Source organism: Oncorhynchus tshawytscha, linkage group LG05 (assembly GCF_018296145.1).
Source record: "Oncorhynchus tshawytscha isolate Ot180627B linkage group LG05, Otsh_v2.0, whole genome shotgun sequence".
Lineage (NCBI taxonomy): Eukaryota > Metazoa > Chordata > Actinopteri > Salmoniformes > Salmonidae > Oncorhynchus > Oncorhynchus tshawytscha.
This window is the reverse complement of record NC_056433.1, coordinates 77,202,680-77,216,515: the sequence shown is the minus strand read 5'-3', so window position 1 is coordinate 77,216,515 and position 13,836 is coordinate 77,202,680. Positions and strand designations below refer to the sequence as shown.

Below are 13,836 nucleotides of genomic sequence, written 5' to 3'. Positions count from 1 at the left end.
CCAGGTGATGGTAAAGCACCCAGTACTCTCCCATATAGCCCAGGTGATGGTAAAGCACCCAGTACTCTCCCATATAGCCCAGGTGATGGTAAAGCACCCAGTACTCTCCCATATAGCCCAGGTGATGGTAAAGCACCCAGTACTCTCCCATATAGCCCAGGTGATGGTAAAGCACCCAGTACTCTCCCATATAGCCCAGGTGATAGAGCCAGAGTGTGTAATGAACGTATCTGAGAAGTTTTAATATTGATGAGTGTGTGTAGTTATTTATGAGAAGCACAGCGAGCATCGCAGGGTTTGTCCATTAAAAGATGAGCAACAGAACCACACTGGGTTAAATGATGAACGTGGTGGTGCATGGCACAGTGGAACATAGAGCAGGGGGAAAACAAGGGATGGGAGAGGAGAGAGAGATAGACTAAGGATGAAAGGAAGAGGGTTAGAAAGTAGTAAACAGAGAATAAAGGATAAAACATCCTGCTATTACACAACAAACAGTTGGGGGGGGGGGTCGGACACGACAAGAGCCCTGTTCCGGTATCCCGAACCCACCGGCTGTGTGTGTTATCCCGAGATGGGGAACAATGCACATCGGTGGGTTTTCCAACATCAGCTGTTACACGTGTTGCATTACACTTTGCACGGCAGAGCGGAAAAAGAGCAGGCACTGCAACTTAAAGATGAAAGCAAACAGTGGATAGTGGGATAGCTCACACATACACACACACACACAGAAACTAAACCTGCAGGTTGAGGTTCAGAGACAGTCAGAATGGATCAAGTGAATGTTCTGTGCACAACAGTAAAACCCCTCTCTTATAATAATACCCCATAATGAAATGCACTCCCTCTTCAGCCCTTCCAGTTCTCCTCATTCCACAGTTCCTACCTCCAGTGCCTCAGGGCCAGTTCTTTCATAACATGTTTAAGATTTGATTAATCCCCTTTTGGAGTCTTAGTGCCTATTGGACGTCAGTCATGCTTTGTGACCATTACAGTTAATCCACTTTCGCTGAGTAAGACACTACTGTATCAGGCTCACTCACCAGCTGAGTGTCCAAATCAAATTGTATTTGTCACATGCTTGGTAAACAACAGTTGTAGACTAACAGTGAAATGCTTAATGACGGGGCCTTTCCAACAATACGGAGACAAGCATAGAAACAATTATGTGAAAAATAATAGTGTGTGTGTCTGTGTGTGTGGGCGTGTGTGATAGACTTTGGTCATTGATGATCTGATCTTGTGGAGGCTAACAGAATGCTACTATTGTGATATGCTCTGTTTATCTCCAAGGCTAGGTTCCATTATATCGGGATAATTACAGTGTTGCTATTGGCCCAACAACCCTAATGGGGAGATGAGGCTGGATTTATCCTGGGGAAAGGCTGAGCACAACACAAACCTGGGTTGGAGGTGAATGGGAGATGGGGGAGGAAGGGGGAGACGAGACAACGGAACAAGGAACCATTAGACAAGACACAGGAGAGAGGGAGGGAATAATGGAGGGAGAGGGAGGGCACGGCCTCCAGCAGAGAGAATGGCAGGAGGAAGGAGGGCACGGCCTCCAGCAGAGAGAATGGCAGGAGGAATGAGGGCACGGTCTCTAGCAGATAGAATGGCAAGACAAAGGAGTTTACGGCCTCTAGCAAAGAGAATGGCAGGAGGAAGGAGGGCACGGCCTCTAGCAGAGAGAATGGCAGGACGAAGGAGGGCACAGCCTCCAGCAGAGAGAATGGCAGGAGGAAGGAGGGCACAGCCTCCAGCAGAGAGAATGGCAGGAGGAATGAGGGCACGGCCTCTAGCAGAGAGAATGGCAGGAGGAAGGAGGGTGCTATATAAGTAATGATAAAACATTTACTAAAATAGCTTCTTAGCAAAGAGCAATTTCTCAAGCAAAAATTTTGATAGGACTGTCTGGGAGTAGTTTGAGTGAGTGGCCTAATTGGACGAGCTTAATGGGAGGGATTGTAAACAAGCTGTTATTGGCAGAGAGGTTGAAACTCTCTTTGTTATTGTTCTATTAACTTATATCGCCTGGTGTTGTTGCCAGGCAGGCCAAAACTCCATCCCACCAAAACAGCTCTTACACTGAAACAGTATTTTCATTGTTTTCACAATTTCACAATTTTGTGGAAATATATATACTCAACACAGGAAAATGATGTTTTGCACTGCAGTGGGCCTTTAACTGTGTCTCACTTTCTTCTTAACACTTTGTCTTTCTCTTTATTCTTATTTTTGTCATTCTGCTCGCTCTCTCTCTCCCTCCCCCTCCCCCTCTCTCTGTCTCTTTCCCTCCCCCTCTCGCTCTCTCTCTCCCTCCTCCCCCTCTCTCCCTCCCCCTCTGTCTGTCTCTTTCCCTCCCCCTCTCTCTTTCTCTTTTCCTCCCCCTCTCGCTCTCTCTCTCCCTCCCCCTCTCTCCCTCCCCCTCTCTCTGTCTCTTTCCCTCCCCCTCTCTCTTTCTCTTTTCCTCCCCCTCTCGCTCTCTCTCTCCCTCCCCCTCTCTCGTTCTCTTTTCCACACCCTCTTGCTGTCTCTCTCTCCCTCCCCCTCTCTCTTTCTCTTTTCCTCCCCCTCTCGCTGTCTCTCTCTCTCTCTTTCCCTCCCCCCTCTCTCTCTCTCTTTCCCTCCCCCTCTCTCTTTCTCTTTTCCTCCCCCTATCGTTGTCTCTCTCTCTCTCTCAGCTGGGAATGACCACTACCTCCTGGGTAACAACGTAACAGTGGCGGTTTTGGGTATAGTGATTCCTATAGGTGAGTACCAGTCTACTGTATCATATCATGCCTGTCTGCTTCTTCCCGCTTCTCTGTCTGTCTCTGCTTCTGTCTTGGTCTCCCCTGCACAAGACGTTGCCTGGTCTGGAAGATGTGAGTGTGAAAGTGTGTTTTTGGGGTATGTGTGTAATGTGTGACAGGAATGTACAAATAACTGCCAAAATAAAGGAAACATTTGAGTAAATGAGGGACCCAAAGTATTTTAAAAGCAGGTGCTTCCACACAGATGTGGTTCCTGACTTAATTAAGCAATTACAGTTTTTTTTACAATCGCTAGGACCCATTTCTCAATATTTAGGTCACTTTTTCAAAACTTTTCACACAGTTTTCTTAACCAACTTTCAGCTTGGCACAGCAGTTAATTTCACCAAAATGCACGAAAACTACGAAAACACTTCATACTTGTCTCAAATCAACTCATTCTTCCGTAACACTAGCAAAGATTGTCACCCAACAAGCACACGTTGTAACTCATAAAACAATAACCTAAAAAACACTAACAACAGGTAGCATTACACAATGTTTTCTTCTGTAAAATGTCTTTACAGAACAAGATTGACACCTCTCTACAGTTTAGAATTCACTGCAGTATATGTTACAGGAATTAATCAGACATGATACAATATGCTTCAATATGTTTTATGTCATTTTATGGCATTGAGTGATTCCAAAATACAATAATTTGTATATACACCATCTACTGATACAGATACAGTAGCAATGGTAGTCATCTCGGTCTTCTGCATTTTGCCACAGGTTCTCATCCACATCACATCTTATGTCATCTTGGGCAACACACCTAGGAAAGAATATTTTGGCATGCCTGGTCCACCCCGGGCAATCTTCTGCAGATATGTCCAGGCATCTAGCATTCATTGCGTCCTGGAGGGACATTTGATCATGTGGATGGTGGTCATAAACCTTCCACCTCCATGAGGGAAATAATTCCTCTATGGGGTTGAGGAATGGAGAGTAACGTGGGAGGAAAATAATTCCTCTATGGCGTTGAGGAATGGAGAGTAACGTGGGAGGAAAATAATTCCTCTATGGCGTTGAGGAATGGAGAGTAAGGTGGGAGGAAAATAATTCCTCTATGGGGTTGAGGAATAGAGAGTAAGGTGGGAGGAAAAGTGACACCATCCTCCCACCTTACTCTCCATTCCTCAACCCCATAGAGGAATTATTTCCCTCATGGAGGTGGAAGGTTTATGACCACCATCCACATGATCAAATGGGCTGCAAATGGGATGGGCTGCAAACCACTCTGTGACTGTATGGGAGTGGTGAAATGCCACATTGTCCCATACAATTACAAACGTTGGTCTATTTCGCCCCACTGCAACGCTGTCCTCACCTGGCACAACCCTTCCATAGAGGTCATCCAGGAATGGAATGAGAAGATCGGTGTGGTATGGCCCAATTAGTGGTTTGTGTAACAGAAATCCATCAGAGGATATTGCAGCAGACATTGTGATATTGTCACCCCTCTGGCCCGGGACATCCACTGTGGCTCTTTCCCCCAATCACATTCCTTCCTCGCTGCCGTGTTTTGGCCAAGTTGAAACCAGCCTCATCCACAAAGATTGATATGTGGGGTGTTTTCCTGGCTTCAATCTCCATGACTCTCTCAAATAAATCCACAAGGCAACATAAGAGTTAGGCTATTACGGTAGTTTACATTATACCTTAAAAACATGCCACAGTGTCCCTCTGCCCTGTTTGGTTTTGTTCAAAACCAGTTCTGTATTTTATAGTCACCTTACCTGGACACATCGGTTCCTGTCAAAGGGGACACCTGCTTCATCCTGATGTGATGTTGTTTCAGGACTCTAGAAATAGTTGATATGCTTACATTGTCAATATTTCCAAATGTAATGTTTTCTGCCAACACTGTCCAGAATCTCTGTGAGTTTTATGCCATTGTTTCTGATGACCATATCAATGATTGCAGTTTCCTGCACAGCAGTGAAAATCCTACCTCTCCCGCCTGTGGGAGGTAATCGTTGGGTCCTAAGCAGAAATACAAAAACAATTACACACAAGTGGGTTTGGAGGCTTTGCTCCATTGACTTCTGTAATGTGCAGGTCAGTCAGATGCCCTTGCAGAATGCACATCTTACCATTTTTTTTGCCGGAAATTTCTCACAATAGATGCCAGTGTTGAGTGTTGTAGATATGGCTGCACACTCAGACCAGCCTCTCTCATTGATAGACCATGAGTCATTATATGATCAATTATAGTAGCTCTAATCTCATCTGAGACTACAGCTCTTGATCTTCTTCTTGATCTTCCTCTCAGTCTTCTTCCACCACTCCACCATACGTACTCCTCTCCCTCTCCCAGCCACTCTTCTTCCTCTCCCAGCCACTCTTCTTCCTCTCCCAGCCACTCTTCTTCCTCTCCCAGGCACTCTTCTTCCTCTGTCAGCCACTTCTCTATCTCTGGCTGGGTCCATGTTTACATTACAGTACAGCATTATACCTAAGATGTCTCCTTTGGTATCGACGGTAATGAAATTGAAAGACTAACACCAGTGTAGGTTTTCAGCTACAATGGGAATCAGCTGTGGTTGGTCTAATTGTTTTGATTGTATTTCATTTTTTAGATGTGGTATATATTTCAATACGGTATTACTGTAGAAATGTAGCAAATTGCTGTCTTATTCAATGTTGTGTTATGTTAGGTTTTGAACTTAAGTTTAACAGTTTTGAAAAGAGTATGTAAACATGTGCAAATTGGCCTGTTGGTACAGTACATAGCGTTTTGGTGGTGTTTGTGTCTGAGTGAGAGAAAAAATTCATGAAATTTGAAAGATGTAGTCATTGAATGCATTTTGTCCCAAAGCAATGAAAAATGATCCACAGTTTAGCCCACATAGACTGCTATTGTGCTCACTGTGTGAAGAGTCTTGAAAAAGTGACCTAAGCATTGAGAAATGGGTCCTAGCGATTGTAAAAAAAGAAAAAGAAAAGCAAACTGTCTACCATGGCTGGAAGAAGAGATCTCAGTGACTTTGAAAGAGGAGAGTCTCAAAGGAGCATAGGGGTGTGTGCGTGTGCGTGTGCGTGTGTGTTTTAGAGGTCAACCGATTATGATTTTTCAATGCCGATACCGATTACTGGAGGACCAAAAAAAGCCGCTACCGATTAATCGGTCGATTTTTGTATTTATTTATTTGTAATAATGACAATTACAACAATAATGAATGAACACTTATTTTAACTTAATATAATACATCAATAAAATCAATTTAGCCTCAAGTAAATAATGAAACATGTTCAATTTGGTTTAAATAATGCAAAAACAAAGTGTTGGAGAAGAAAGTAAAAGTGCAATATGTGCCATGTAAGAAAGCTAACGTTTAAGTTCCTTGCTCAGAACATGAGAACATATGAAAGCTGGTGGTTCCTTTTAACATGAGTCTTCAATATTCCCAGGTAAATTTTAGGTTGTAGTTATTATAGGGATTATAGGACTATTTCTCTCTATACCATTTGTATTTCATTAACCTTTGACTATTGGATGTTCTTATAGGCACTTTAGTGTAACAGTATAGCTTCCGTCCCTCTCCTCGCTCCTACCTGGGCTCGAACCAGGAACACAACGACAACAGCCACCCTCGAAGCAGCGTTACCCATGCAGAGCAAGGGGAACAACCACTCCAAGTCTCAAAGCGAGTGATGTTTGAAACGCTATTAGCGCGCACCCTGCTAACTAGCTAGCCATTTCACATCGGTTACATGAGCCTAATCTCGGGAGTTGATAGGCTTGAAGTCATAAACAGCTGCTGGCAAACGCACGAAAGTGCTGTTTTGAATGAATGCTTACGAGCCTGCTGCTGTCTACCATCTCTCAGTCAGACTGCTCTATCAAATCATAGACTTAGTTGTAACATGATAACACACAGAAATACGAGGCTGTGGTCATTAATATGACCGAATCAGGAAACTATCATCTTGAGAACATGACGTTTATTCTTTCCGTGAAATACGGAACCGTTCCGTATTTTATCTAACGAGTGACATCCATAAGTCTAAATATTCCTGTTACATTGCACAACCTTCAATGTTATGTCATAATTACGTACAATTCTGGCAAATTAGGCAGCCCAAACTGTTGCATATACCCTGACGCTGCGTGCAATGAACGCAAGAGAAGTGACACAATTTCACCTAGTTAATATTGCCTGCAAACCTGGATTTCTTTTAGCTAAATATGCAGGTTTAAAAATATATACTTCTGTGTATTGATTTTAAGAAAGGCATTGATGTTTATGGTTAGGTACACATTGGAGCAACGATACGCACCGCATCGATTATATGCAACGCTGGACACGCTAGATAAACTAGTAATATCATCAACCATGTGTAGTTAACTAGTGATTATGATTGATTGTTTTTTATAAGGAGTTTAATGCTAGCTAGCAACTTACCTTGGCTTACTGCATTCGCGTAACAGGCAGTCTCCTCGTGGAGTGCAATGTAATCAGGTGGTTAGAGCGTTGGACTAGTTAACTGTAAGGTTGCAAGATTGAATCCCCAGAGCTGACTAGGTAAAAATCTGTCATTCTGCCCCTTTACGAGGCAGTTAACCCACCGTTCCTAGGCCATCATTGAAAATAAGAATGTGTTCTTAACTGACTTGCCTAGTTAAATAAAGATTAAATAAAGGTGTGAAAAATATATATATATATAATAAAATAAAATCGGCCAAATCGGTGTCCAAAATTGTTGATTTCCAATTGTTTTGGAAACTTGAAATCGGCCCCAATTAATCGGTCATTCCGATTAATCGGTCGACCTCTAGTGTGTGTGTGTGTGTGTGTGTGTGTGTGTGTGTGTGTGTGTGTGTGTGTGTCTCAGTCACCAGATCTCAACCCAATTTAACACTTATGGGAGATTCTGGAAATTCACATTCAGGTGTTGCTCCAATAAGCATATCATAACAGCCCATGTGAACACATAGGCCTGTCAGTTGTAAAAACATTACTGTAAATTTAGATCATCAAAATAAGAGCTCATCAAAATAACATCAGGGATTAAACCCCCCTTAAGTCAGATTTGCATATTACCCATGTTATCACATATTACAGGATATAGACCTTAAGATCGCAAACACTGATACAGCTCTATAATAATGTCTGAATTGACTGGCGATCGGCATAATGTGTAAATGACCTTGCTCTAGCATACATTCTGTCAATAATTGAGTCTTTAAAATGAGATATCCCTAACCCCGGCCCATTAAATACATCCTACTATTTCTCCCATCCACCCCCTCCTTCCTTCCCACCCTCCGTTCCCGCTTTCATATCTCTCAAGGGTTCATTTCATAGGTAATATTCTCCCCCACTCCTCTCTCCATCATTCCCCCTTTCATACACTATATGGACAAAAGTATGTGGACACATTCCAAAATCATGGGCATTAATATGGAGTTGGTCCCCCCTTTGCTGCTATAACAGCCTCCACTCTTCTGGGAAGGCTTTCCACTAGATGTTGGAACATTGCTGCGGGAACTTGTTTCCATTCAGCTACAAGATCATTAGTCAGGTCGGACACTGATGTTGGGTGATTAAATTTGGCTCGCAGTCGGCGTTCCAATTCATCCCAAAGGTGTTCGATGGGGTTGAGGTCAGGGCTCTACGCAGGCCAGTCAATTTCTTCCACACCGATCTTGAAAAACCATTTCTATATCCACCTCACTATGTTTATGCTGAAACAGGAAAGGGCCTTCTCAAAATTGTTGCCACAAAGTTTGAAGCACAGAATCGTCTAGAATTTCATTGTATACTGTAGCATTAAGATTTCCCTTCACTGGAACTAAGGGGCCTATCCTGAACCTCCTCCACCAAACTTTACAGTTGGCACTATGCATTGGGGCAGGTAGCGTTCTCCTGGCATCCGCCAAACCCAGATTCGTCCGTCGGACTGCCAGATGGTGAAGCGTGATTCATCACTCCAGAGAATGCATTTCCACTGCTCCAGTGGCGGAGAGCTTTACACCACTCTAGCCAACGCTTGGCATTGGTGATCTTAGGCTTGTGTGTGGCTGCTCGGCCATGGAAACCCATTTCATGAAGCTCCCAAAGAACAGTTCTTATGCTGGTGTTGCTTCCAGTTTGGAAGCAACCAAGGACAGACGATTTTTACGTGCTTCAGCACGTGGCTGTTCTGTTCTTGTGCTGCCTACCACTTCGCGGCTGAGCCGTTGTTGCTCCTAGGTGTTTCCACTTCACAATAACAGCACTTACAGTTGACCGGGACAGAAATTTGACAAACTGACTTGTTGGAAAGTTGGCATCCTAAGACAGTGCCACGTTGAAAGCCACTGAGCTCTTCAGTAAGGCCATTCTACTGACAATGTTTGTCTATGGAGATTGCATGGCTGTGTGCTCGATTTTATACACCTGTCCGCAACGAGTGTGCCTGAAATAAACAAATCCCCTCATTTGAAGGGGTGTCCACATACTTTTGGCCATGCAGTGTATCTCTCAATGATTATTTCCATGGTTAATTCTCCCTCGATATTGCTGGAGATCTTCAGATCCAAGCTATTTGGAGAGGAAAGTCTGATTGAGAACATCTTAATTGAGTGTTTACATAAGAACAAAGGGATTTCTGGGGGTTCAGGCCCTTAATCATAGAGGAGTCTCCAGTGCCCCCCCATAATAGACCAATTAGTCTGGGTCTTCCATGGGAATACCGCCACTCCACGTCTGATGGGGGAAATTAGGACTGGGAACGCCAGCCAAAGCTGAGCGGAGAAGCCAGACATATACCCTCCTCCCCAGCCCCCATTTCCTTTTCCTGGAATACCACTATACCCAGCCATGTTTTGAACTTGTGTGTAGGCTACAATATGCGAGAGCGTGTGTGTGTGGTTTGGTTGTACATGTGCCATGCATGAGTGTGTGTGGCTATGTGTGTGTGGGCTTGGGATTGGGTGTGCTTGCTTCTGTGTGCATTTACATGGGTGTATTTGTGTGTATGTGTGTTTTAAAGAGTGTGTGTGTGTGTGTGTGTGTGTGTGTGTGTGTGTGTGTGTGTGTGTGTGTGTGTGTGTGTTCATTGCCGTTTGCTATGTGTGGTGATACTAGGATGTGTTTGTATGCTAAAGCACCGCTCTGTCTCCCCTGGCTGTGTTAACGCTCCCGCCGCGTGTGTGTGTGTGTGTGTCTGTCGCTGTGTGTGTGCGTGTATGTGTCTGTCGCTGTGTGTGTGTGTGTGTGTGTGTGTGTGTGTGTGTGTGTGTGTGTGTGTGTGTTCATTGCCGTTTGCTATGTGTGGTGATACTAGGATGTGTTTGTATGCTAAAGCACCGCTCTGTCTCCCCTGGCTGTGTTAACGCTCCCGCGTGTGTGTGTGTGTGTGTGTGTCTGTCGCTGTGTGCGTGCGTGTGTCTGTCTGTCTGTGTGCGTGTATGTGTCTGTCGCTGTGTGTGTGCGTGTGTGTGTCTGTCGCTGTGTGTGTGCGTGTGTGTGTCTGTCGCTGTGTGTGTGTGTCTGTCGCTGTGTGTCTGTGCTGTGTGTGTGCGTGTGTGTGTCTGTCGCTGTGTGTGTGTGTGTATGTGTGTATGTGTCTGTCGCTGTGTGTGTGCGTGTGTGTGTCTGTCGCTGTGTGTGTGCGTCTGTCGCTGTGTGTGTCGCTGTGTTTCATACATGCAGTTCCTATCCTTGCCACAGTGATCATCGGCCTGCTCTGCACCGCCGGATACCTGATCTGGTGTAACTGGCGCCGGAAGAACACCAAGAGTATGAACTTCGACAACCCTGTCTATCGTAAGACCACGGAGGACGACGATGACGAGATTCACATCGGTCGTACTGGAGAGTCTATCGGCCACGTCTACCCCGCTGTGAGTGGCAGCGCTCACCAGCCATTCCTAGCCCTGCCCCTGGGGGGCGGGATCACAGACAGCAACTCCCATTGGTACTCGGGGGCTCCCATGCATCCCACCGGCAAATGAGATGAGATGGGGTGGGACTTGGAGATAGAGAGAGGGTTGGAGTGTGTGGGGGTGGGAGAGTCTCCAAGACAGGGACAGGCTTACATCCTCACACACACACACACTTAAGTCACAAAATCATTCCAAAAACTTCCTTGGTCAAACACAGATGTTGAGCCCTTCATCACCAGCCCACCACCACATGATCTTCACCTTCATTCATCATATAGTCTATTGGGTCTCTATCCATCTCCACATTCTGTGTTTTGACAGTGTGTGTCACTGTGTTGTCGTTGTACGTTAGGGAGGCACAGCGTCCTCGGTTGTAGCTTTACTCTCTCCTCTATGAAGACTTAGTGAAGGGAGCGTCAAACCTGCACATTCCCCTTTGGAGTGTAAATTAGGCAAAAGGGGAACAGTAACCAGAACAGAAACAGCACCTTAGATGACGGGACAATCTTTAATCATATTCATTTATTCCTGATTATTCTTGTTTTTAATGATATATTTCTCTGCATGAGCGTTTAGTTTTTCTAGCGGTGTACTTGTAAGGTATCTTAAACAGAGATCTGCTGGTAAACATGAACAAGACAGCGCTGGGATCAGTTTGCATGGTGACACGCATTGCTGTCGTGGCGTGGTAGAACAGAGGGAGAGAGGGGTGGGACTCTGGCTACATGATAGTTTATACACACACACACCTGGTATGCTACAGTGCTGTGCTGAGAGGTCATGTTGAATACCACCTCCTCTTAAGAATTGGTAGTGGGGGAGGAAACAAGATTCCACCTGGGCTTTGCCTCTTCTCCTCTCTCCTCTCCTCGCTTCTCCTCTCCTATCTCCTCTTCTCCTTTCCTGTTTTCTCCTCTCTTCTCCCCTCCCTCCTCTCTCCTCCTCTCCTCTCTTCATGGTGTTTCAGTTAGATAGAGACATCAGAATTTCCTGAGGTGGATCTCTGTATGCCCTTGCAGCTCTCCCCACATCACTGCCAAATCAGTGTGCTGAGGATAGAGGGATGAGAGGAGGAGTGGGATCTGCATTAAGGAGAGCTTCTCTCTTTTGCCCTGTCTCTATGTTGCTCTCTTTCTCTCACTTTTAGTTCTCTCCCTCTTTATCTTTCTGGTCCTCTCTGTCTTAGTCTCCCTTTCAGCTCTCCTTCAAACACACACTGACACACAGACACACACACAAACACTGTGGTAACGTTGTTTTATCTGCTCTCTGCAGCGCGTGGCGCTCAGTCTGGAGGATGACGGACTCCCCTGAGGGGCACGCCGTGTCTCCGCCCCGTCCCTCCATATCCCGGGGTGACCACACTGCAGAGGAGGGGGGCACAGAGAGAGAGAGTGAAAGAGAACCTGCTCATACAGTAACCTAACCCCCCAAGGACGGGGGGTATATTTTACTTATACGTGTACCCCCCAACTCGTGTCTCTAAAACACATCCTCTCTCTCTCTTACACCTAACTGTAATGTCGTACTACTTTACTACTAGTTACTACTGCGCTGTCCTCTGCTCTTCTCTTAGCCCCTCGTTAGTTAGGTAGTTCCTGTAGTTAGACGTAGTGCTGAATGCTACTGTATGTCTTACTGATGACTAACCTCATTGCCCATCAGTGCACATGTAAATAGAGGCTGGTTCTCCCTGATTGGACTACTGTACTGTGCCAGCAACAGGGGAATGGCCAGCTGTATTTAATTATTATTTTGTTTTGACTTTATTTATTGTTTGTGTTTGCTGGTGAAAATATGATCGGGCCAGGCCTGTGCCACTGAGGATAGGCTACGCATGGCTAGAGCCAAGTGGAATGAGTGTAGGGATGGGGATATTGGGGGTATTTTGTGTGGGGGGGGGGGCGTGCCAGAGGGCAGCGCCACAGGAAAAAGCAGCAGGGCAGAACTCGGGTGAGGGAGGATTATGGGTAATCTGCTCTGCTGGCACCCAGAGGTACACAAAAGTTACTAGATAATGACCAGGGGGAAGGGACGGGGTGGGATGGGGGTTGGAGGACGTTTTTTAAACTAGGAAGATTTGGTGGTACACATTCCCTGCTGTTGGTCTCTGTATGAGCAGAGATGTTTTCTCTCTAACTTTGGAAGACATTTTATGGACTCTGTAGAAGAGGGTCCCACTACTGATTTAAATGGAAGGAACATGACAACCCAATGAAGAACCAGAACTGAGCACTAGATTTGTGTTAGATTGCCAGCCAGAATCACAGTTTATGAGTTGAATACAGTTGTATATCAGTCAGGGTATCCACTAGCTTCCACTACCATTTCCTGTCTGGTTAGTTCCCATACTCACGTCTTCCATACTGAGGATATATTTCAGTATATTTCAGTTCTCAGTGTAATAAGGAGTGGCTGGACTACTATAAGCGGAAGAAAGATATATTTTACTAGAGAAGACATCCATTGTTGGATTTACAGAATCAGTCTGGGTGTGGTACACTGGATTGTTTGGGGACTATCATCCATGCAATAGCATTCTGTCTTCCATGCCATTAGAACCTGCCTAGCAACAGGTGATATCATCAGGGAGGGGACCTCTGCACCAGCACAGTTATGGTACTGAAGGAAACAATTTATTGTGATTCTGTCATAGGTTCATAATAAGCGAATAGGTACAGTGGATAGTTTTGAGTGTGTACATTTATGCTCTGCTACTGAACAAACAAACTTGACTATTTTCTTCTATAGCACTGGATATGAAGGCCCAATTGAGAGACATGGCTGTCTAAGCTCTTTCTGTAAGCAAGACTTCACTAGAGCTGTTTAGCTGTCTTCCTGCTGGTAGTCAGTACACTGTCAAGGATTCATATGAGAACCTGCTAACTGAAGGTGTTGACTTCAACTACTCCATCTTATTTCTGTAGGAAACACAGAGGCTTTTGGGAAGGAAGTGGGACACATGCTAGTGCATGCATTCACACAGAGACACAGACATACACACACAGAGACACAGACGTACACACACAGAAACACACACACAGAGACACAGACATACACACACGCAGACACACACACACAGAAACACACACACAGAGACACAGACATATACACACACACAGATATACACACACACACACACAGACATACACACACGGA

At 45.1% G+C, this 13,836-nt stretch overlaps 1 protein-coding gene across 1 annotated transcript in view; it reads left to right on the top strand.

Moving 5' to 3' along the window:
• LOC112237117 (low-density lipoprotein receptor-related protein 8-like) overlaps positions 1 to 12,532 on the top strand; it is a 385,638-nt gene extending 373,106 nt beyond the window's left edge. The window contains exons 17-18 of the mRNA XM_042322397.1: positions 2,688 to 2,756; positions 10,463 to 12,532. Coding sequence (XP_042178331.1) covers positions 2,688 to 2,756; positions 10,463 to 10,746 — 353 coding nt within the window. The 3' untranslated portion in view covers positions 10,747 to 12,532. The remainder of the gene's footprint in view (positions 1 to 2,687; positions 2,757 to 10,462) is intronic.
• Positions 12,533 to 13,836: the final 1,304 nt, after the last annotated feature.